General features: G+C 40.2%; 1 protein-coding gene across 1 annotated transcript; it reads right to left on the reverse strand.

The window, feature by feature from the left end:
- Positions 1 to 2,743: 2,743 nt before the first annotated feature.
- Positions 2,744 to 13,772, reverse strand: LOC121500851 (probable glutathione peroxidase 8). Its single transcript, XM_041772966.1, has 3 exons — positions 13,740 to 13,772; positions 11,250 to 11,336; positions 2,744 to 3,445 (listed from the first exon to the last, which is right to left on the reverse strand). Exons 1-3 carry the CDS (start codon positions 13,770 to 13,772, stop codon positions 2,744 to 2,746), a joined length of 822 nt encoding a protein of 273 aa, XP_041628900.1.
- Between the last annotated feature and the right edge of the window lie 11,377 nt (positions 13,773 to 25,149).

The raw sequence follows: 25,149 nt of genomic DNA on the forward strand, positions 1-25,149 counted from the left end.
GTTCACTAACATGTTTGGTTGTCTTACATGGAGCTTAGCTCTTGTTTTAATTAAAACGTCTCTACAGTAAAAGGTAAACCATGAACCAGGAGCTAGGTGAAGGGACAGCTGAGCATCCTGCACTGTCTTCTTTCCTGATGATCCCTAGTTGGCTGGTTGGTGCTAGGTAGCTGCTGCACCCTGTGGATTAGCTCTTGTAGTTGCTTCTTCTTCTTTTTTTTTTTTAATTGCTGGCCACTCCTGTGATTCTTTGAATTGACCATCGAGAGTGAGTTTACACAAAGGCAAGAAGAGAAGTTGTCTTCAGGAAGCATCATTCAGCCTTGTGATGCAGGCAAGGAAGCACATAGACTTGGTGACCTGCTTGCCATGGAGTCTTGATAAAAATACAGGGAGACCAAAACCTAAATTCTATTCTCCAGAATTTACATTGTCATATGGTATTTCATGCACAAACAAGAAAGCAAAATACAATTATTTACCATTTTCTTGTCCATTGTTCCAGAGTATCTGTACTTATTTTGGCTCCTGCTAGTTTAACTAGCAGGGAGAATGGAAGGTCTATTTGGGGAGCCAGGAAGAGTTCCGGGCATGGATGTTAGGGAAGAAATGTACCAATGGCTTGCTACTTGTAGGTCTAGAAATTTCTTGAATTCTAAAGATGATGTACAGGTTCGAGGTTGCCCCATGGATCTGTGGAGTAGGCTGATGTATGCAATAAGCAAAGAAGTCAGTGAAGACCAATCACAAATAATAGCAACAACGGCCACCATCATTAAGCACCTGCTCTTGCAGCTGAGATCAGGAGAATGACCTCATACAATTCTGGGGACCACCATTCAGGAGCAAAATGACAACATTGGGATTTTGGTATTTATTCCACCTATCGATTCTGCTTTTTCCTCTTATTAAAAAAGTTTTTAATGTAGTTTATTTTTTAGAGTAGTTTAATAGTAGTTTTAGAGTACTGATGCTCATTTTTGCCCACAACAAAATTGAGAAGAAAGTACAGAAATTTCCTATATTCCCTTCACCCTGCCTATATACAGCATCCCCACTATCAACATCCCCTACCATGCGGTACATTAGATATAATTAATGAACCTTAAAAAATGATTAATGAACCTATGTTGACATATCATGATCACCCAAAGTCCACAGTTCACATTAGAGTTCATCCTTGGCATTGTATTTGGTGGGTTTGGATAAATGCATCATAACATGTGTCCTTCATTATAATATTGTACAGAGTAGTTTCATTGCGCTGGAAGTCCTCTATGCTCCAGCTATTTATCCCACCCTCCCTCAACCCTAGCGACCACTGATCTTTTTACTATCTCCATAGTTTTGCCTTTTCCAGAATGTTATATAGTTGGAAGCATACAGTCTTCTATTTCATTTTAAAAGTGATAGATGGGCACTAACAATTTTTTTCTTTGTCCTTAGATGCTTGTTCCATTTGAGAGGAGGTGAAGGATTCAACTGAAGGCCCTCTGTGAGTCATCCTTGAATGTCTCTAAGTAGGATGATTGAGGAGAAAAATCTGGGTAAAACAATAAATTTCTCAGGGAAAGATAGTAGCTAGACCCCAGAAAAAGGGCTAGCTAGGGGCTAGGAGTTGGGTTTGGGAATTTCCCTGCCAGCTTCCTCCCTTTTCCTTGCCCTGCACTACATCTTCCTGCTTTCCTGAATGCCCACCAACTTGAGGAACTTCATAAGGTTTCTCTGCAACTAGACTGGACCCCAGACTAGCTGAGCAGGCAATGAAAATGACTAACAAGCATAAAAAACACACCAAATACAATAGTAACACAGAAATCTGGGAAATGGAAATAATGTGAAGAGGAGGAGAAAGCAACATATTTGAACTCATCTGCTTTCTGAGGTTGGCTGAAGGACTCTTAAAAACCAGGAAGCAGGAAAACTTGATTGGCTCTCACTTCTTTCACTCTCTCTGGAATCTGAGAAGTCAAGATGAAGTTAAAACGATTTCAAGATGGCATTAGATGGTGATGCAGATAGTTTTTAAAAAACTGTATATTAGGGATCCCTGGGTGGCGCAGCAGTTTAGTGCCTGCCTTTGGCCCAGGGCACGATCCTGGAGACCCGGAATCGAATCCCTCATTGGGCTCCCGGTGCATGGAGCCTGCTTCTCCCTCTGCCTGTGTCTCTGCCTCTCTCTCTCTCTCTCTCTCTCTCTCTGTGACTATCATAAATAAATAAAAATTTAAAAAACTGTATAGTATTTAACAACATTATAGTTTTAAAAAGCTTTATTTTTTATTTTTTTTATTTTTCAATGTTTATTTTGTATTTTATTACATAAAAATAGCCTTTTACAGTTAGTTACTCCTGAAATTTCAGTCACATACAGTGGCTTGAATTCAAACAGTGGTCTAGTGTGTTGGCATTTCCATCAAGTGTAATCCTAGAAAATGTCAAGGTGGACAACAGGAAATTGAAGCACATTGGTGACTCTATAGTCTGAATTATTTAGTATGGTCAAATGAAATATTTAATATATTTCATTTTGATTCTTTAGCTACTCTTTATTTTTGCTTTAGGTAACATCTCCGTCCTGAGGACATTCATTACCACTCATTGGCACGGTATCCTAAAAGCAAACAAAACACCCCATCCTTCAGTACCACATTTAATTGTCAGAATTTTTGAGATGAGACCATAGCCCCCTACAAACATGTCTATATTCCAATTATTGCATTCGAATGACTCACTGCCATGTTCATAGGTCGTCTTTCTTTCTTAGGATCATTTGTCTAACCAGAGCTGCTATCTCAGGCCTGATGACTTCAGTGGGTTCCTCTGGCCTCCAAGACTTCACAACTTGTTCCTCAGGGTTGACCAGATACTTCCAAAAATTCCACCTTGGTTCTTTCTTTGAAGAATCAACAAGAAATCTAAATGCAGGGTCCGCTTCAGATCCTAGGATCTTAATCTTGTGGAAGATGGGGAATGTCGCTCCATAGTTATTTCTTGCAAAAGACACCACTTCCTTGCTTGGGAAGGGCTCCGATTCTCCGAACTGATTGCATGGGAAGGCCAGGACGCTCAAGTGGAATGGTCCAAACTCCTTGTGCGGTTCCTGCAGTGCTAAGTAATTTCTGTCTGTGAGTTGGCAGTCACTGGGCACGTTTACAACTAGTGTAACTTTGCCTTTAAACTTTTCCAGAGAAACTGTTCTTCCTTTTGCATCTTTCACTTCAAAGGTATAAAAGCGGTTGATTTTAGGTTTTAGGAATTTTAGTTGTAGAAGAAATAGCATTACTGTGCATAGAACCATAGACAGTAAAACTGCAAATACCTTTGCTTTCGACCCTGAACGTCTTAAAGGGTAAGCTGTATGGATGATTCTAGAGAGAAGTCCTAAAAAGATTTTAATATCCTCTTTATGTCTAATGTAGATTCTTCTGGTCACTAAATTCAGCTTAAAATTGATACATTTAAAAATTTATTTTCTGCAAATACAACATCTCATATCATTGTCATTATTATTGCCATAATTCACATCTGGCTCAAAACTTTATAGTGTATTTTTCACATGGCCTAGCTCATGAAATTTCATGTACCTGTTGTTCAGAGTTTCTTTTTTTTCTTCATATCATTATGTTTTCCTAGTTAAAAAATAGGATTTTTGAAATATAATTTACATATCTTAAAATTTACCCATTGCAAGCGCACAATTCAATGTTTTGTTTTGCCTTATTTTTATAAAGTTATAAAGTTATGCAGCTGTCATTATAATCCAGTTTTGGAATGTTTCCATCACTCCAAAAAGTTCCCTTGTGCTCATCTACAGTCAGTGCTGGCTCCCACCCCGGCCCTAGATGATGGGTAATCTTTCTGACTCTATAGAATTACCATTTATAGACATTTGATATCAATAGTATCACTCTGTCTGGATTTTTCTTCCACTTAGCATAAGTTTTTGAGATTCACTTAAGTTTTATTATGGATCCATGGTATTGGCTCTCCTTTTTTTAAAGTATAGACATTTTAGTGGGCTTGCAGGTCTTTTCACAGGTTTGTTAACTACTTATATTTCTTTTTTGGTAAAATATGTACTGAAATATTTTACCTATTTTAAAATTAGATTGGTGTCTTGTAACTGAGTTGTAAGAATTCTATATATATTCTAAATAGAAGTTTTCTATTATATAGAAATTATATATATTATATATAATATAACATATGTAAATATATATAAATATAATATATAATATAATGTAAATATATATTTACATTTATATATCTCCCAGTCTGTGGATTATATTTTCATTTTTAATGGTATCTTTTGAAAGGCAAAAGTTATTAATTTGTACAAATTCTAATATATGAAAGAAATTGCCATTATAATTTTGGTGTCATATTTAAGTAGTCTTTGCCTACCCACCTCAAGTTTACAAAGATTTCCTCCTATGTTTAGGGATGCCTGAGTGGCTCAGCAGTTGAGTGGCTGCCTTTGGCTCAGGGCGTGATCTTGGTCTGGGGATCAAGTCCTGCATTGGCCCCCTGCAGGGAGCCTGCTTCTCCCTCTGCCTATATCTCTGCCTCTCTTCATGTCTCTCATGAATAAATAGATAAAATGTTTAAAAAAAGAAGATTTCCTCTTGTGTTTTTTTCCTAGGAGTTTCAAAATGTTAACTTTTACATTTAGGTCAATATTCCATTTTGAGTTGATTTTTGTATATGGTATGAGGTAAGGGTTGAATTTTCATTTTTTGGCATATGCATATCTAGTTGTCCCAGCAATATTTGTTAAAAAATTATCCTTTCTTTTTTTTTTTATGATAGTCACACACACACAGAGAGAGAGAGAGAGAGAGAGAGAGAGGCAGAGACACAGGCAGAGGGAGAAGCAGGCTCCACGCACCGGGAGCCCGACGTGGGATTGGATCCCGGGTCTCCAGGATCGTGCCCCAGGCCAAAGGCAGGTGCCAAACTGCTGCGCCACCCAGGGATCCCCGAAAAATTATTCTTTCATCATTGAACTACTTTGGCAACTTTGCCCAAAAATATGAGCTTTTTTATCTTGACTTTCTATTCTGTTTTATTGATCCATGTGAATCCTCACATTCATTTTACACTGTCTTGATTACTGTAATAATTGTAGCTTTATATTTTGGAATCAGGTAGAGGCTCTGTTTGATGAGATACATTTGTTTATGCTCCTTGGCACGTTCTCTGGAACTGAGTCTAACTACAGGTTACTTATGGATTTACCTTCTTCAAGCTTAAAATTCCTTATAAGAATCATTAATCTCAAATAAACTCATATGTAGAAGAAGAAACTTGCCAGGAAAAAATGGCAAGGACTTTCCAAACCATGTATCTTAGTCATTTCTGTGGGAATCAGTGTCCACCACAGTTTCACTTACAAAAGATGGCACAGGCCAAATAGACCTGACTCTTGCATGGTTTAAATAAATAAGACCCAGGAGTGCCTGAGTGGCTCAGTTGGTTGACTGTCTGACTCTTGATTTAGGCTCAGGTCATGATCTCAGGGTTGTAAGATCAAACCCCAGTTTGGGTATCTGTGCTCAGCAGGGAGTCTGCATAGATTTCTCTCTCTCCCTTTCCCTCTCCTTCTGCCTCTCCTCCTTCTCTCTCTCTAAAAATAAACAAATATATCTTCTTTTTTTTTAAAGTAAGACAGGACACCTGGGTGGCTCAGCAGTTGAGCATCTGCCTTTGGCTCAGGGTGTGATCTCACAGTCCTGGGATCAAGTCCTACATCAGGCTCCCTGTGTGGAGCCTGCTTCTCCCTCTGCCTAGATCTCTGCCTCTGTCTGTGTGTCTCTCATGAATAAATAAAATCTGAAAAAAAAGTAGTAAGACCCAGGAGGCTCATCCCTCAGCTCTCTAATAGGTTTGTGTCATCCCTGACTATGTACTTGAAACACTGTGGGGTATCCGCCTGAGATATATGCCACACTGACTTGTCGCAATGCTTAGATTTCACTATCACAAATTATTATACAGTGTGCTGTCTTCTTGTATGAATATGCTTTCTTCTACTAAATTTCAGGCTCTATGCCTTCTACTTTGTGGTCTATGTAACAACCATTCCACATGGCAATAAATAGATTAATGCTAACTAATGGACCGATTCATTTATATAGATATAGCCCTCTTTCTGATTCTCTTAAGGAAAAAAAGTGACCAGATCTGTATTTAGTCCTTAAGATGCTAGCTTTGCTATATTCAAAATTAATTTCTTTACTTTCTTTATCAGTTATTTATCACTGTATAATAAACCACCCCAAAATTTAGTAGCTTTAAATAATAACTACTTATTTACCTACAATTCTACAACATGGTCCTGGCTAAGCTGGAGAGTACTTCCGTTGGTCTCACCTGGAGTGACACATAAGTATCAGTCATCTGGAGAATTGATTGAGTGGGAAGATCCAAATTAGTCTCACCTCTATGGTTAGTACCTCTGGTGGGACAGCTTGGTGCTGGCTGGAACTTTGTCTCTCTATGTGGTCTCTCCAGCAGATTTGTCAGCTTCTTAACACAATAGCTCAGAAACCCAAGAAAGCAAGGCCTCTGAAGTTCTAGGCTCCAGAACTCATGTGACTTTTTTGCTACATTTTATTGGTCTTTACAAGTTATTATTCCAGAGGACGGGAAATAGATTCCAACTCTTGTTGGGAGAAATGGCATGTACAATCAGAGGCAGGAGGAATTCTGGGCCATCATCTTTGCAGACACTGTACCACATCTCCTGAGTTGAGATACTGGCATTGTATGGTAAAATCTGTTTTATAAGATGACACAGAATACATGCTCAAAAAATAGTAATTGGCTGGTTATATTTTGAGAATGTCACAAAACAGAGAGAGGACATTAAAGACGTTGGAAGTTAAACTTCATAATTTTGTCAAGGGTTTTGTCCCAAAGCCCATTGTGTTAAGGTCAACTCTGCCAGTCTTGATGTAATCTTTCACTGGAGCACAAGTTCAAATAAATGCTTTTAGTCTACCCTATTAGAATAAAAATAGAGTTAAAATAAAATCCCATTATTTTATTTATTTATTTATTTTAGAAAACTCTGTTTCCCATATCAGGCAGATCTAGGCCATTCTAACTTCATTGGTCATTAAATTCTATTGATTATACCTATTAGATATCCCTCAACTGTCCACTCCTCTTTACCCTCATACTTCATCTGCATTTTCCTTCCTGGTCTTTTGGGAGGGCTTCCTCAATGACCACTCATCCTTCAGACTCACTCCTCTTCCACATGACCAGCAGTGTGATTTTTCTAAAATACCCATCGTGGCACTCTCATTCCTGTAGGATGAAGTCCAGACTCCTTAGCAGAGTGATCCACCCCTTGCCTACCTCTCTATCCTAATTTACCTCTGCTCTCTGCTTGCATTATTTACTACAGGCATGCTAATATTTGTAATTCCCTGGACGTGCTTTTATGTCTTAAGTCTCTGTGCCTTTAGACACACTGTCCCCTGGCCTCTCTCTCCATCTCTAACATCCACCTAATCAAAATCCCTTCTTAATGCACACATCAACTTCTTAAAGCCTTATGACACACCACCCAATACAATTACATAAAATACTTTAAAGGTTACTTTTCTGACCTGTTTCTGCCTGGTGTAATATTTAATGGTATTATACAGACTAGCAGATATTGTTGGTTTCCACCCAGAAGTTGGTCCTCCTCTTCTTCCTCACTGAAAGGCTGATCTGGCCTGGTTTTCCCACATTCTCTGTGCTTGTAAGGAGTTAGGCCCTAGCTCTGTGGGGGAAAACCAACATTGGTCCAACTTATGATTTAATCATGGGCTTTGATACAATTCTGGCCAATGTATAGTAAATGGAAATCTGCAGAGGGATTTCTAGGAAAGATTTCATCAATTCTTAAAGGGAAACACACAAAGAAGAAACAATTCTTTTCTTTCTATTGGCTGTTATCTTGCCTGTGTAGGATAAACTACAACTTGATAAGAACACAACGAAGATGACAGAACCGAAAATTGAAAGACAATTGGGGCCTTGACAAGATCATTGAGCTGTAGAATTAACCAGCTCTGGAGCTGGCTTGCAACTAGACCTATTGGTGTGTGATATAACAAGTTTCCTTATCGAGCCTCAAGGAAATTAAATAACTTACCAGCAGTCACACGGCTAGTCTATGATGGAAAGGAGTCTAACTGGACAATCTGATTCTGAAGCCTGTACCATAATCATTATATGCATTCTATCCCTGCATATGTGAAAACCCGTGTGGCTCTGAAGCAGTAAGCACTGAGGTGATATCAGAGCTATTTTGCACCTGGGATGGGGTGAACATTGGCAATGTAGGGACAGAGACAGATGTCATCCTTGATAAAGCAGAAGTGTTCTGCATGAGAGTTTGTATACATAGCAGTCTAATGACAAGGTTCTTTCTTATGGCCACAAATAGATTCACAATGTACAACCATCACATCAGGAACTTGAGTCAACAAGCAGGAGAGGGATGCTGGTGAGTACATTTGAAATATCTGGATTCTTCTGAAAAAATAAACTGGAGGAGAATTTAAAGAGAATGTGTTGGGACTATATCATTACACAGTTACACAGGTGGGACAATGAGCTAGATAAAATTTTGATTTAATGAAGTAACATTTTTAGTGGGCTGGTGGGACCTGAGGCTATTTGAGTTTTAAAGCTTTGACTGGATAGAACTGGGAAACCAACAACCATATATAATGTTTCCTTGAGAAAATGTATTCAGGCAATTGCCAAACAATTGACTCAAAATAATCATAGAGTAGTAGTCATAAATAACATTTTATTTTAGCATATTCTGTGCTTAGACTATTACTAATTTCTTATATATATCCTCTTATTTAATATTTATAGCAATTTTATGTGATACGCACTTTAATTGCATGATTTTATAGACAAAGAAAGTAAAATACAGGGAGGTAAGTGACTTGATCAGAGTCATATGAACAGTAAGTGCTTCAATCAGTGTACTATACTGCCTATAGGGTCAAGGAAATGCTGGCCTAGGATAGATATAAATATATAGATATAGATATATGATCTATATATAAACATATATATATAATAGGTGTCCTTTATGTACATATCCTATATAGAGGTATGTACATATCTCCTCCCTCTCCCTCTCTCTCAATATGTATATATATATATATATAGGATATATATGTATATATTTAGCTTCATAGCTGAACTATATCAATAAGATTTTTCTTTCCTAAGAATTTGGAGTTGAAATTGATGTCATTAAATAGCCTTTGTTAGAACTTGAACTGGGAGAACATGAAATTTTAGGAATGGAGGAGCAGCTATTCTTTGGTGTTGAGAAACAGAGAAAGATGGAAGAGAGAGACAAAAAGAAAGAGAAAGGGAGAGAGAAAATTAAGGGAAGAAGCCAGGACAAGAGAACTATGGGTTGGCAGAGAGAGAAATGGAAAAGGGCAGAAGGACTGCCCTGGTTTTAGATGCTTTCCATTTCCTGACTCTTGTCCCTCATGGGGCTTGACTATACTTCTTGTCCTTGGTTTCACAAGGTTTCTTCTTTATCCTTATGATAACGTATTTTTCTTAATCTACTGTTAATGCATTTTGGTTACTTGCAAGACAAAAAAAGAAGGGGGTATTTTAGGAGGTAATGATTTCAACTTAAAATAGCCAGAGTTTGCAGGACCAAAGTAGAGCTATCCAGTAATCATCTCAGGTGAGACCTCAGAGCAGACAAGAACCTAGCAGTATGCAGAACCAGCCCCACAAAGAAGGTCTTCTCCTTCAAATATGGCCTGGGACATAGGAGCCATTCAAGAGTCATATATTAGATGAATCAAAGAAGATTGATTTGATACATAGCAGTAGGCTTTTGTTTTCATGTTTGAAGATTTTTGGGATTCTTGTTCTGAGTAGCAGCTCCCTTTATAAAGCCCTGTGAATAGAAGAGGAAAAGGTACAAGAGATTGGGTTTATCCTATACGGATCCTAGAAAATTCCCCGGAAAGGTATTTTTTTTTTCTTGCTAGTTTCCCTTACAAAATCCCAGAAATTACTAATTTTCTCTGGGTCTTTTTTGTTGTTGTTTATTTTGTCTTTCCTAAAAGTAGATATAGAAAAGCAGTTGTAGTTCAATGTTTCTTTTAAGCATTTGATACGTAAACCTCAGTGTACTTGCACTTTGGACTATCGGAATTTTTTTTTTTTTTTTGAGAATTAACATTGGTTAATTAAACCTCAGCTTAGGAATAAAGCTCATTTGAATTATTTTTTAGGCTTCTCAATGAATTCCTTTTTTTTCTCTCAATGAATTTCTAAAACTTGTCAGCTTTCCAGATGTTTCTCTTTGATTTAAAGAGTCTAAAATATAACTTAAAAAACAAACTGGTAGGCAGGTACTTGTCAATAGGGTTAGGTGAGATCAGAGATTTAAGGTGTATCCAGACATTTGAGACTCAACAACTATGTTGAAGGAAAAGCTGAGGAAGAGGAATAAGAGACCAAATTGTGGAAGTAACTTTTTTGGAAAAGACTCTCGTGGATCATCAACAACCTAGTGGTCACACTAGGGATTAAGAATTAGAAGTGATTTGGGCCATTTTACTTGCTTTGAAAACCACGAAAAAATTAGTTTTTCCATTTTACTTAGGGCTTGGAACTTCTATGTGCAAAATGAATTCAAACAGATGTATTTGATTTCAAATGTTCTCCCAAAAAACCATGTCTGTACCTCCACAGCATAAAGTGACATGGGACAAAGTGGAAAATGGGGGTCTTTATGTAATTATGCATTTATCTTATTTCCCTCCAGATAGAGAAACAGTCAAGCCCAAGCCAAGGTAGCTGCAAATGGCCTTTGAAAACATATGTTGGATTTCATAAAAACTATAATGTAAAATTAAACTCAGAAATCCAAAGATTTCATTGAGCTCCAGGGAAGAAGATGAAAGAGGTAAAGGAAGGGATAGAATATTTGAAGGAGAAGACCTTGGAATTCTCTGGATTTCATCTGTTTAAGCTGCTATTTTGTAGTTGTCTATTGGGACCCTTTTTAATGAGAGTTAAGGATGTAGTTTTCTCAATCTAAGGTGTTGGTTATAACAATACCCCCACACACACACACATGTATACCTACAACCATCTCACCACTGTCACCAACACTATTATCATCACCATCACCACCACCACCACATCACCATAACCATCACCACCACCATCACCATCACCATAACCATCACCACCACCATCACCTTAACCATCACCTTCACCAACACACCACCACCCTCAAGGTTTGAAGGCACCACACCCCCATCCTCAGGCTAAAAGCAAGGACAAAACATTAGCATGCAGAAGTCAACATACCCTGGATTCATATTTGCCAAGTCCAAGGATGATTAATATCCTAAATTAACAAAATTCCTCCAAATCAGCCCTTTTCCTGTGTTATAGATCATGCATCAGCATCAGATCTTACTTGGCATTTTATTTCACGATTCAGCCAAACCCTTACTTAAGTAATTTAACTTGTTTCGAGTCTACATCTCATTGATGCTCCTTGCATTTTTGCTTGACTATATTCTTTGTATTTACTTTGGCTGATGCATCATTGCATAATTAGATGAAATGAAACAGCTCTGTGTTTTCTAAGTTACTAACACTGAAGGAACGACCTACTCTTTTGAGTATCTTAAGGAGAAATCCAAAGTCAAGTCGTGCGCCAGCACACACATAAATTCTTTGTGCTGGAGTTTTCAGGGATCCTGACTAATGTCCAGTGCAGAGCCCACTTAATGATTAGCAGCTAGTTAGACTTGTTTCACTGTTTAAAAACCAACATTTGAAAATCTATTTTCAGAGATGGCACCATTGGAGAAATGTGTTCCCTTCTCATCTTGGTTACTATAATAGAGATAATATTTAAGTGCAGAGTTTATCAATTGTTTTCTTGATATGTGTATTCCATCAGGCAATTTAAGATTTATAACCTCTCTTAAATCATTCAGGAAAGTTATGAGGTAGGTGAGTGCTTTGTGTAGTGCCTTACACATAGAAAGCGCCAAAAAAAAGTATGAACTGATTTTAACTAGTATAATGCTCTGGCTCAGAGAAGTTAAATCAAGCGCTCCTGGTCCCACGCCTAGTGAATGTTAAGGCCTGAATTCAAGTCTGGTGCTATAGGACTCAGAAGTGCAATTTTCCATCTCACCAGGAATGTTACCCTGTGATAGTAGATCACACGCACCTACGCTGCGGGTTATCAATGGACTAGTATGGATCCACTGTAATTCTATTTCCAGGCCCCTTTGGATCCAGGGGGTTGAGAGAACATTCATGGTTTTGGAACAAAACTAAGTCAGTCCCAAGGGACTGAACTCGCAATCTTGGATCAGTCCAACCACTATGTACTTGGAGCCAACTCTGAAGGAATAAGTAACTGATAACTTCTTTCTCAGAAACTCCCTCTCCCATGACCTCCACCTATTCATGCATGAACACATACACACATAGACAAGAACATGCACTTACACAGCCACATCCCCATCCACACACCTCCAGGTCTTGTCTTTCTCTTCTTTCAGGCTCCCAAGGCCAATTGTCAATGACTAGAATTGGTAAGTAGGAAATTCCTACTTCCAGTAGGAAGACCTTGGACCACTGAATGAAGGCATTGCTTCACCAGAAGTTGATGGAGCTCACACAAAGAGTAATCTTTTCTCTGAAGTTTCAGAGAAGATATCACTTCTTCTTCTTTTTTTTTTTTTAAAGATTTTATTTATTCATGAAAGACACAGAGAGGCAGAGACATAGGCAGAGGGAGAAGCAAGCCCCATGCAGGGAGCCCAAGACTCAATGCAGGACTCGATTCTAAGACTCCAAGATTCTGCCCTGAGCCCAAGGCAGATGCCGAACTGCTGAGCCACCCAGGCACCCTGAAAAGGTATTGCTTCTTCATGAGATAGCCTTTGACTCAAAGGATCTTGGTATACTTTATAGATTCTTGATTATCTAGCAATTAGCTTCTAGATTTTCTTTCAGCAAGTTTCATTTTCAGGATGCCTAACTGGCTCCGTTGGTAGAACATGAGACTCTTGACCTCAGGTTGTGAGTTTGAGCCCCAAATTGAGTGTAGACATTACTTAGAAATTAAATCTTAAAAAAATTTTATTTTGAAATAATTATAGTCTCTCTCTCTCTCTCTGTGACTATCATAAATAAAATTAAAAAAAAAAAAAGAAATAATTATAGCCCCACAGAAAGTTACAAAAATCATACAGAGGGTCCTAGTACTCTTTTCCCATCTGCCTCCAATAGAAACACCTTGCATGACTATAGTGTGATAACAAAGCCAGGAAATTGGGATCCCTGGGTGGCTCAGCAGTTGAGTGTCTGCCTTTGGCTCAGGGCATGATCCTGGGGTCCCAGGATCGAGTCCTGCATTGAGCTCCCTGCATGGAGCCTGCTTCTCCCTCTGTCTATGTCTCTGCCTCTCTCTGTGTCTCTCATGAATAAATAAATAAAATCTTTAAAAAAAAGCCAGGAAATAGACATTATATGAGATCTTAAGCAGATGTCACCAGTTTTTACCTATATTCGTTTAGGTATGTTTGTGTGTGTGTGCATATAATTCTATGCATTTTTATCTCATGTATAGATTTGTGTAACTACTGTCATAAGCACATTCTGAACTCTTTTATCCCCATGAAGCAACCCTCTCACCTTACCTCTTTGCAGTCACACCTGCATACTGTCCCCATCTCTGTTCCCTAGAAATCACTTTTCTTTATATCTCTATATGTTTGTCATCTTCCATATAAATGGAATCATGCAGTATGTAATGTAAACTTCTTTTAAAAATTTTTTTAAATTTAAATTCAATTAGCCAACATATAGTACATCATCAGCAAATGTAATCTAAGATTGGCTTTTTTCATTCAGCATAAAGCCTATGCGAAACTGAAAAGCTGTTTTTCAGAGAGGCTTCACCATTCTACGCCTCCACCAGAAGAGTATGAGAGATCCAGTATCTCCACCTCCTTGCCAGCATTTGGTATTTTCATTATTTTTAAATTTTAGCTGTTCTAATTAATGTTTAGTATTATCTCCAATATCTTGTGGTTTTAGTTTGCATTTCCCTAATGAGTAATAATGTTGAAAAACTTCTCGAATGTACTTATTTGTCATCTATATACATCTATATTCCTTTGATGAAAAGTCTGTTCAAGTTTTTGCTATTTTCTAATTGAATTGTTTGTTTATTTACTGCTGATTTCATTTTTTTTTTCCAAAAATTTTGTTGGGGCACCTGGGTGGCTCAGTTGGTTAAGTGCCTGACTCTTGATCTCACTTGGGTCATGATTGCAGGATTGTGAGGTCAAGCAGCCCATCAGGCTTTGGGCTGAGCATGGAGTCTGCTTAAGATTTTCTTTCTCAAAGAATGGATAAAGAAGCTGTGGTCTATGTATACAATGGAATATTCCTCAACCATCAGGAAAGATGAATACCCACCATTTGCTTCGATGTGGATGGAACTGGGGGGTGTTATGCTGAGTGAAGTAAGTCAATGGGAGAAGGACAAACATTATATGGTCTCATTCATTTGGGGAATATAAAAAATAGTGAAAGGGAATAAAGGGGAAAGGGGAAAAAATAAGTGAGAACTATCAGAAAGGGAGACAGAAAATGAAAGACTCCTAACTCTGGGAAATGAACAAGGGGTGGTGGAAGGGGAGGTGGGCGGGGGGTGGGGGCGACTGGGTGACGGGCACTGAGGGAGGCACTTGACGGGATGAGCATTGAGTGTTATTTTATATGTTGGCAAATTGAACACCAATAAAAAATAAATTTATAAAAAAAAGATTTTCTTTCTCCCTTTCTCGCTCTCTAAAAAAAAGAGAAAGAAAATAATTTTTGTTTTATTGTGAAATGATGGTCACAAAAGTCTAGCTAATGTCTGCCATCATATACGGTTGCCAACTTATTTTTCTTGTGGTGAGCACTTTTAAATGGACTCTCTTAGCAACTTTCAAATGTGTAATACAGTATTATAATTTTAATTACCCTTCTGTACATTACATCCGATGACTTACTTATTTTACAAATGGAAGTTTGTAACTGCTGATTCCCTTCATCCATTTCACCCACCTCCACCTGTCACCTCTGATGGTCACCAATCTAATCTTGGTAACGATGAGCTCATTTTCGTTTTATTATTTTGGTTTTTTTTTTCTTTAGATTCTACATATAAGAGAGATCATACAGTATTTGCCTTTTTCTGTCTGACTTATTTCATGTGTTTCACTTCGGAAATTTGAATAGGCCAACACCCATGAAAATATTCCTTTCTTCTACTTACCCTTAATTAGGATTGAATCGTTCTTGTCTGCTTGCCTTTAATCTGCTTGGCTTTCCTCTACAAAATGCTTTCCACTCTATCCTTAGTTTATCCATCCTTAATGGTCAGCACAAATCTTTTCTCCTCCAAGAAATCTTCCCTAGTGGGTTAAACTCTTCATGATCTGTCTTTTTTTGACCTTGGATTACATTTATATAGTCATGACTGTACAACTTGGTGAAGGAAAATGAAACCTATTCATGCTTAGTCTATTATCTGTTTCCATCTACCTGGTGTTATATTTGGAGCCTAAGCTTCTACCATTTGTAAGGAATGCACTGTTCTTTTATGTCCCACTAAAGGAAAAAAAATGCTACTATTAAAATATGGTACACCCCCAAATATAACACCAAATATATATATAATATAATATAATATAAGTTGACTTTAGAAATGCTGAAATGTGAGGGCAATGCACATCTTGGAATAGAAAAAAGAATATTCTATATAGACTGCACTTGTACTAATGGGTTCATGTTTAACGAATGTGCTCAAGGTCACCCCTGGTAGTAGAGTCATGGCTACCAGATTCTGGGACCAATTACAAAGCTTTTTTTGCTATTTAGTCTTAAATCGTTTCATACATGCTGGTCTGCCTTCCTTGGGTACTTAGGGGATTCTTGACCTCAAAAACTAATCATCATATTAACATATGATCCAGAAATTCTACTTCTAAGAATGGAAAGCAGAGACTGTAACAGGTAGTTGTACATATTTGTAGCAGCATTACTCACAATAGGAAAAAGTAGAAAGACTCCAATGTCCACTGGTGCATGAATGGAAAATGAAATATATCTCCATACAATGGAACATTATTTGTCCTTTAAAAGAAGGGAAATTCTGACACATGCTACAACATGGATGAACCTTGAGGAAACTATGCTAAATGAAGTGAACCAGTCACAAAAGGACAAGTATTGTAGGACTCCACTTATATAAGGTACCTAGAGTAGTCAAGGTCATAGAGAGAGAATAAAATGAGGAAGAAGGGATGCAGAATTATTTCTTGATAGGTATAGAGTTTCTGTTTGGGAAGATGAATAAGTTCTGGAGCCAGATGGTGGTGAATTACTTAATGCCACAGGAATGGACACTTAAAAATGACTAAAATGGTAAATTTTGTTTTATATATTGTACCACGATAATTTTATTAAAAAGTTCCTTGAGAGGCGCCTGGGTGGCTCAGTCAGTTAGGTCTGCCTTTGGCTCAAGTCATGATCCCAGGGTCCTGGGATTGAGCCCTACATTGGGCTCCCTGCACAATGGGGAGTCTGCTTCTCTGTGGGCTACTCACCCTGCTCATGCTCTCTTTTTTTTCTCTCTCTCAAATAAGTAAATAAGATATTTAAAAGAAAGTTTCTTGAGTGCTGAGACCATTGTCATGTTTTCTGGGTTTCCCCAGAGTGGGCCATATGCAAACCTTCAATGAGTGGATACTGATGGATTATTTGGGAATAAATCCTTGCCTGTAGCAAGCTTGCACTTTTATGTAGTGTTCTCTGGAACTGCAGATCCATGGTAAGACAGGAGTGAGTGTGTGACTATAAAAGAGGCTCTGCATGAAGGCTAAGATAATTCTAAATAAAGGAAAGTCCCTTTTCAAGGTGGAACAGTTTAGGAGGGTGTCATGGAATAAATGTCTTAGACTGAGCCTTAAAGAATAGGTTAGTAATCAGAGTAGAATCTGTCTGGCTTCAAGGTGGATGGAAGAGAGAAGACAAGGCTTGGAGGCCCATAAGTTTAGAGGGGAGGCTATGGACAAAAGGGCCACTGTGAGCAAGTGGTAAGGGATGGCACAGGACAGGAAGGGCTGGTTGAGAAAGGATGCAGAAGGCAAGGATGAAAGCTTATTTTTTGTTTGTTTATAAACTGTGGTAAAATATACATAACATAACATTTATCATTTTAACTATTTTTAAAAGTACAGTTCAGTGCATTAAGCACTTTCACATTGTTGTGAAACCATTACTACCATCCATCTCCAGGACTTTTTTTCTCTTCCCATACTGAACCTCTGTACCGACTAAACAATACCTTCCCATTTCCCCTCGCCCTATCAAGAGAGGCTTAGTTTTGAACTAACAATTAAGCATAGTTCTCTTTCTGGGTGTTGGGTGAGCTGGTGTAGGTGCTTATTCCCCTTGAGCTGGTTCAAGTAAAGGGACTTCATGGGGAGGAAGAGCAAAGAGCTATGGACACTCTCAATGCAGTCTCAGAATGGAGCCATGATTGGGGGTGGTGGTGGAGCAGAGGCCCCAGATCTAGATTTACATCAGCCCTGGAAGCTTGAGCGAGGATTTACAGATTCTGCCTCTAGTTCTCCACAATGATTAAACTCCCCTTAGTTTGGGCAATTCTATTCAGGTTCTGGAACAGTTCCTGGTCAAAGGCTGTGGGTGGTTGAGGCATAAAACATATCCCAGAACAGCCAGGCAGGAAGGAGTGGCAGCCCTGGAGACAGGCAGGGCAAGCATGTTGGATAGGATGGAAAGAGAATCCAAATGGTATGCAGAGAAGATTCTTTGGTCCAGCTGGATTTTAAAGATTTTATTTATTTATTCATGAGAGACACAGAGAGAAGCAGAGACACAGGCAGAGGGAGAAGCAGGCTCCCTGTAGGGAGCCTGATGTGAGACTCGATCCCAGGACCCTGGGGTCACAACCTGGGCCGAAGGCAGACACTCAACCACTGAGCCACCTCGGTGTCCCCAGCTAGATTTTAAAGGACCTGGAGACCAGGGAGACCTTTATGACTGTCACAGTAACCCATGTGTGAGAGAGAAGGGCTTATGCTAACGGACAGGTGACAAAGAGAGGCTGATCCCAGAGATGTGGCAGGGGTTGGAGAATGGAGAGGTACAGCCATGAAGGATGAATAGGGCACCAAAGAAGGAGAATGGAGCAAAATTGAGGTCAAAGCTTGAACTTGGAGAATCTTACATGTCACTTATGGAGAGTGACCGTATTCTTAAAGAGCCCTGGCCATAGACTTACTTCATTTAATCCTTATTAATAACTGCCTTCAATAAGGCAATGCCGTACAGGGAACCATGCTGGAGGATGGATCTAATTTGAACCCGAGGCTCTTACAGTAGCATGACCTTAGGAAGTCATCAACTCCTCTGAATTCCAATTTCCTCATTTGTAAAATAGGACTAATAATAACAGCCTCATAGGATTGTTCTAGGGATCAGCAACAAAGAATGTTAGGTGCTTGGACGGAGTAGATGTGTAACCAATAGCAGTCGTGCCATCAGTATATCAACTCAGTGTTTTCCAAACCTCTCAATCCTTTGTCCTAGATGGAGTTCTGATATGGCCTCACAAAATTCCAACCCCTCTGTGCACACACCCTCATTGTCCCTTCCGGTGAGTGTAGGTGGGCCTGTGAATATGGTGGGATTTCACTCTGGTGATTGGACCACTACTCAATTGATTTTGAATTAATTAAAAGGTAAGGTTATTCAGCGTAGGTCTGGGCCAATAAAAGCAGTCTGTAAAAGGAGGATGGGCCTCTCCTGACTTCGGAGATTCAAAGCCAGAATCTTCTGCTGGCCTAGAAGAAGCAAAGTCCATGCTGTGAAGCAGGCAACTTGGTAGGGGACAGTGGGAAGCCTCTAGGAGCTGAGCCTCAGACCTACAATCTGCAAGGAATGTAAGTCTGCCTACACACACTGAGCTTGGGAGAGGAGCCAAGCTCTGAATGAGACTATAGCTCTGGCTGACACCTGATTGCCACTTGGTGAGACTCTGGGCAGAAAACCCAACCAGCCTGTGCCCAGACTCCTGGACCATGGAGACCGTGAGATAATAAATATACATTGTTTTAAGCTGATCAATTTGTGGTGATGTGTTACGTAGTGAGAAATAACTGATAGACTCTAATTCATCTTCTGCTCCCCACAATTCTGCTGGGCCTGACCTGTCAAGGTTTGCAATGTTCTCCAATTCGTCCTCCAGTCACCAATCACTTCTCTTTCTTCATCTAAATCCATCGTTGGGGGACATTTTTGCTTTCTAAAACTCTTTCCCCCTTTGACTTCTACTTCCCACACTTCTTTCATTTCCTTTCTACAATGCCACCTGCTATTTCTTTATCGTTCCCTGGCTCCTTCTCCTTCTTTCCCCAATCTCAGAATGTTGGAGTCCTAGGACTTAGTCCAGGATCCTCCTTACTATCTTTCTCTTTATGTGATCCCACCTAGTCCCATGGCTTTCAAAATAATCTGTAGGTCAATGACGAGCAGAACCGTGTCTAGAAGCTTGATCTCCTCCGTGGATTCCAAACACAGATCCACACTTGATATTTATTCTGAGTTGTGACATGTTCAAGACAGAATTAGTTTTTTTTATAAATTTATTTTTTACTGGTGTTCAATTTGCCAACATATAGAATAACACCCAGTGCTCATTTGTCAAGTGCCCACTTCAGTGCCTGTCACCCAGTCTCCCCCACCCCCCGCCCACCTCTCCTTCCACTACCCCTAGTTCGTTTCCCAGAGTTAGGAGTCTTTATGTTCTGTCTCCCTTTCTGATATTTCCCACCCATTTTTTCTCCTTTCCCCTTTATTCCCTTTCACTATTTTTTATATTCCCCAAATGAATGAGACCATATAATGTTTGTCCTTCTCTGATTGACTTACTTCACTCAGCATAACACCCTCCAGTTCCATCCACGTCGAAGCAAATGGTGGGTATTTGTCGTTTCTAATGGCTGAGGAATATTCCACTGTATACATAGACCACAGCTTCTTTATCCATTCAAGACAGAATTCTTAATTCTATTCCTACTTCTTGACTTGCACCTCCTGTGGTAAATGGCAGTTTTTTACCCAGTGGCTGAAGACAAACATCAGAATCTGTGTTAGCTAGGATCAGTCATCCCAGCCAGCACAGCGACTACTTTCTTTTCCTGTTGAAACAGAGGAATAAGAAACTCATAGTGGCTGAGTGGCAATCTTAACTTCCAGTTCAATGGGATCATTGTTGTGTCCTAGTGGAAGCATTTCTTCTTATGTAATTAAGATCTCTAGGCCAGTAGGGCATAAGGGCACAGGAACAGGAAGCAAAAATTTTGCTGGTGAGTCTCCAGATGCAAAAGTGAGCCATGATACTCCCATTTCCACCTCTTAATTCCTGGATCAATCAATACTGGCTGTGGAAGAAATAGTACCATATATTGGACACTAATTCAGAGCCTATACAGCCTTCTAGAAAACCTGTCCCCAGCCCTGCGAGGTATTGCTACCCAACTAGCATGGTAACTGAGTCTTCCAAAAGCCATTTTACTTTTCTCGTAAGCCAGCTGCTTTAGGATAGCGGAGAACATGGTGAGACCAGTTATTTCCATGAGGACTAGCTCATTGACCCACTTCATTTGCTGTGAAGGGAATTCTTTGAAAAGAAGTGGTCATTGAGGGCAATGCCAAGCCCCAACGTCAAAGGTGGAAGAGTGGGTGTCACTGATGAAGTCACAGAAGACAACCTGGTCCAGCCCAGGATGCCCTTGAAGAAGCCCTCTGATGCCTGCTTCACCACCTTCTTGATGTCGTCGTATTTGGCAGCTTTCTCCAGGCGGCAGGTCTGATCCATGACTGACACATTGGTGGTGACATGGAAAGCCATGCTAGTGAGCTTCCTGTTTAGCTCAGGGGTGACCTTGCCCACAGCCTTGGCAGTGCCAGTGGAAGTAAGGATGATGTTCTGGGCAGCCCCTTGGCCGTCACGCCACAGCTTCCCAGAGGGGCCATCCACGATCTTCAGGGTGGCAGTGATGGCACAGATGGCGGTCATGAGGCCCTCCACGATGCCAAAGTTGTCATGGATGACCTTGGCTAGAGTGGCCAAGCAGTTGGTGGTGCAGGAGACATTGCTGACAATCTTGAGGGAGTTGTCATACTCCTCATGGTTCACGCCCATCACAAACATGGGGGTATCCATCGGAGGAGCAGAGAGGATGACCCTCTTGGCCCTGCTCTTCAAATGAGCCCCAGCCTGCTCCATGGTGGAGAAGACCCCAGTGGACTCTACAACATACTCAGCACCAGCATCACCCCATTTGATGTTGGTGGGATCTTGTTCCTGGAAGATGAGATGGACTTCGCATTGACAAGATTCCCATTCTCAGCCTTGACTGTGCCGTAGAATTTGCCATGGGTGGAATCATACTGGAACATGTACACCATGTAGTTGAGGTCAATGAAGGGGTCATTGATGGGGCAACATCCACTTTGTCAGAGTTAAAAACAACCCTAAAATAAATAAATAAATAAAAGCAGCCCTGGTGACCAGGCGCCCGATATGGCCAAATCCGTTCACTCTGACCTTCACCATCGTGTCTCGGGGACACGGCTGTCACTGCATCAGAAGATGCGGCTGTTTGTTGAACGGGGAGGAGCAGAAAGCCCATCGGCAGCATTTAGAGTGAACTGAGAGGAGGAGAGTGTGGAGTCAGGCAAAAAGGCATTAATTGTTCCAGAAATAGAATCAGTAGAAAAACCCCTCTGCACATTGATTGGGCAGCTTGGTGGTGATGAGTTCCAGGTAAACCCATTGTAAATGTGCAGGGAAGGACACTCTGCATTGAGGGAAATACTGCCCTCTTGGAAAAAGCGGCCTCTTGTGAGGCCATTCCCCATTTCCTCACATGGACAGGGGACGGATGAACCAGGGAACATACTTTATATTGGTTGTTCTTGGGTGTTCATTCTCAATTAAGAGTATTTTCAAATTGTACATGTTGTCTTTGTCCTTCCTCCACCCAAGATTTTGATGAACCCCCTACCCTTTCCTCAAGGGTCTGCTTTGTGAAAAATACACATTTTCCTAGAGTCCTACAATTCCTTTTCAGAATTACTGTTCCAGATGCTTTTTGGAATGCAACAGTTTTATTATAATTAGATAAAGGAAGTCTTTGGGATCCAAGAAGTAAAAACGGATTTTACTTAGGAAGCTTAGAGCTTGAGAAACTTGAAGACCTTCAAAGGAGAGGACAGCCCTCCCCTCTAAAAATCCCCCCAAAAGAACAATTATGGCTCAGGATATAATGGGGATGGTTGGAGTGTTATAGTCCAAGAGGACACAACATTTGCAACATCTGAAGGAATCCTTGAGTAGAAATGTCGTGCCCTGGAATAAGGAAAACGTTCCTTTAGTGAGATGAAATCTCTGCTTGCTTTGTTATTTGAATATATTGTGTAACCTCCAAAAGACAATTTGGTAGCATTGTTCTTTGTTGCAAGGATGTAAACAAAGTAAATGCCCGTCAGCAGAGGAATGGTTCAATACACTGTGATGCATACACACTACGGACCATTGTGCAGTCACTAAAGAAGAATAAAGGACAGCTCTGCCCAAGAACTTGGAGGGAGTTCCATGGGGAATACTTGAGGTAAAAAAGGAAGGCTCGGAGAGCTATGATGACTGTAATCCCATATTTATAAAACAATGAAAAGCCTCTCTATGTGTCTATGTAAGATAGTTTGTAGACATAGGTGGTTACACAAGCATGGATTCAATACTGCCAGGTTGTCACCTGCAGTGAGGGCCACAGCGAAAAGACATGGGAAGGGACAAGAAAAAAAAGAAAGAAAGAAAGAAAGAAAGAAAGAAAGAAAGAAAGAAAGAAAGAAAGAAAGAAAGAAAGAAAGAAAAAGAAAAAGAAAAAAAGAAAAAGAAAGAAAGATGACTGTGTCAACAATAAAACCTGCATATGATCTCATTTGTGTAAAATCTATTATCTTTCTCTCTCTCTCCCTCTCCATCATCTATCTAGTTACCTAGGTATCTGTTTGCAAAAAGAAATTAGAGAAAGGATCTTGACCTCTCCAAGTGGGTAAGAGATACACTAAGTCAAAAAAAGCATGTTGCATTCTCATATGGTTTCACTCATATGCAGAATATAAGAAATAGTGAAAAGGACCATAGGGGAAGAGGGGGAAACTGGGTGGGGAAAACCTAGAGAGGAAGACAAGCCATGAGAGACTTTGAACTCTGGGAAGCAGACAACGGGTTGCAGAAAGGGCGATGGGGTAACCGGATGATGGGCATTAAGGAGGATGTGATGAGCACCGGGTGTCATACTCTATGCTGGCAAACTGAACTTGAATAAAAAAATAAAAAAATAAAAATCATGCTGCAAATTAATGTGTATGCAATGAATCTATTTCCATAAAAACAAACACAACCTCTCTAGGTATACAGATATTTACTTTATTTATATCTGTTTATAAGAGGAAACTTGGGCACACATTATTAGGTTCCTAAGAAGACACCTTAGCTTTTCCTTCATATGACTTTGTCCTCGGAAACAGATCAGAGGCCTTTGGGGCGCATGAAAGAGTTCTGCTTACTATCTAACCATCTTACCCTGAAAGAACTCGCAGCACAAATGTTTGAAGATAAAACAGCGACTAAAAAATTGATGAAGGAGGCTCCTGTGGTGGTACATGCTCACTTCTTTTGAGTGAAACCTCTCTCGTGCCACGACCATCTGTGTTCCAGCTCACGGGTGATTGTGAGGGTCACAGTACAGACAGGAGTACGCAACCGACTCAGCCTCAGGATGAACTAGCCACCCGGATGTCGGTTTGGCCATTCCAACTTGTTCTCTTGACTTGACGGATGAGCACGGGGTGATATGTTGGCAAATCGACCTCCAATAAAAAAAATATATATACAAAAAAATAAACTTGTTCTCTTGAATGTGTTAGACTTAGTCTCCATTTATCAGCTGTTCTCTCAAATAGGAACTTGGGCGTATCCGAGCCTGATCAGCTCTTTAGCCACATTTAAACTGTGGTGAGTCGGGACGGATCCTGGCACCAGCTAGTGTGTAGACATCTGGAAAGTCAGAATTCTGTGAGGGATGAAGCTTTTGAGGGGCTGGAATATAAGGATTAGGATTCTGGCAGGCGTTCGGGACATTCTCACACTGGCTAATGAGTGGATTGTGGTCTTTTTCTGCATCCTTAGCTCTCCCAGCTCTCGTTCTCTCGCTCTCTCTCTTAGCTGCACCATTTACTTCTTTTTGATGATGGCAGTGAGGATAATTATTGCCTCCGTGTGTAACTAAAAGTTTAAAATCTCCAATGCATTAGGCGTGCAATGCAAAAAGCTGTCATCTTCATCCCATGGCGCAAGTATAGAGACGCATGGAGTGAACTGGTTCCTTGAGCATTCTACAGGGATCCTCTGGAGCTTTTGGTTCCCTGGGCTGAGCAATCTGACTACGCTGTTTGGGGAAGTTAGGAGAAAGAGACCCAAAGGAAAGCATGCGAGCTGCGGGCAAGCTGCCTGGCCGCCCTCCTACGACTCATGCTTCCCAGCCACAGGGGAGGTAGCTGCTGGGAGCCCTTCCCCACCGCCCTTCCCTCCAGGTGGGGCTCTCACTGGCTTTGGTCGTTTCTTAGTCTAATGTGATTCATAATGTATTATGGGCTGCACTGTCTCCTTCCAAAATGCCTCTGCTGACGTCCTAACGCTCAGCTCCTCAGAATGTAACTGTGTTTAGAGGTGAGAGTCTGCGGAGAAGTAAGTAGGGCTGAATGAGACGAGAGCGCAGGCTCTAACCCCAAGTGGCCACTGTCCTTACAAGAGGCATAAAGCAGCACAGACACGCAGAGAGAAGAGCATGTGGAGGAGAAGCCAAGGCAAGGGCCTCAGAAGAAACCAACCCTGCCAACACCTTGATCTTGGAACTCCAGAGCTATGAGACAACATTTGTGGTTGTTGAAGCCACC

The sequence above is a fragment of the Vulpes lagopus genome, chromosome 10 (genome assembly GCF_018345385.1).
Source record: "Vulpes lagopus strain Blue_001 chromosome 10, ASM1834538v1, whole genome shotgun sequence".
Taxonomy (NCBI): Eukaryota; Metazoa; Chordata; class Mammalia; order Carnivora; family Canidae; genus Vulpes; species Vulpes lagopus.

Coding starts and splice junctions, on each gene's coding strand:
- LOC121500851 (XM_041772966.1), bottom strand. CDS start 13,772: ATGGGGACAGTATGCAGGTGTGACTGCAAAGAG. Junction 11,337..13,739: donor GCAGGTGTGACTGCAAAGAG/GTAAGGTGAGAG, acceptor CCTTGCTTTTAG/CCTGAGGATGGGGGTGTGGT. Junction 3,446..11,249: donor AGGTGATGGTGGTGGTGATG/GTTATGGTGATG, acceptor ATCAATTTTAAG/CTGAATTTAGTGACCAGAAG.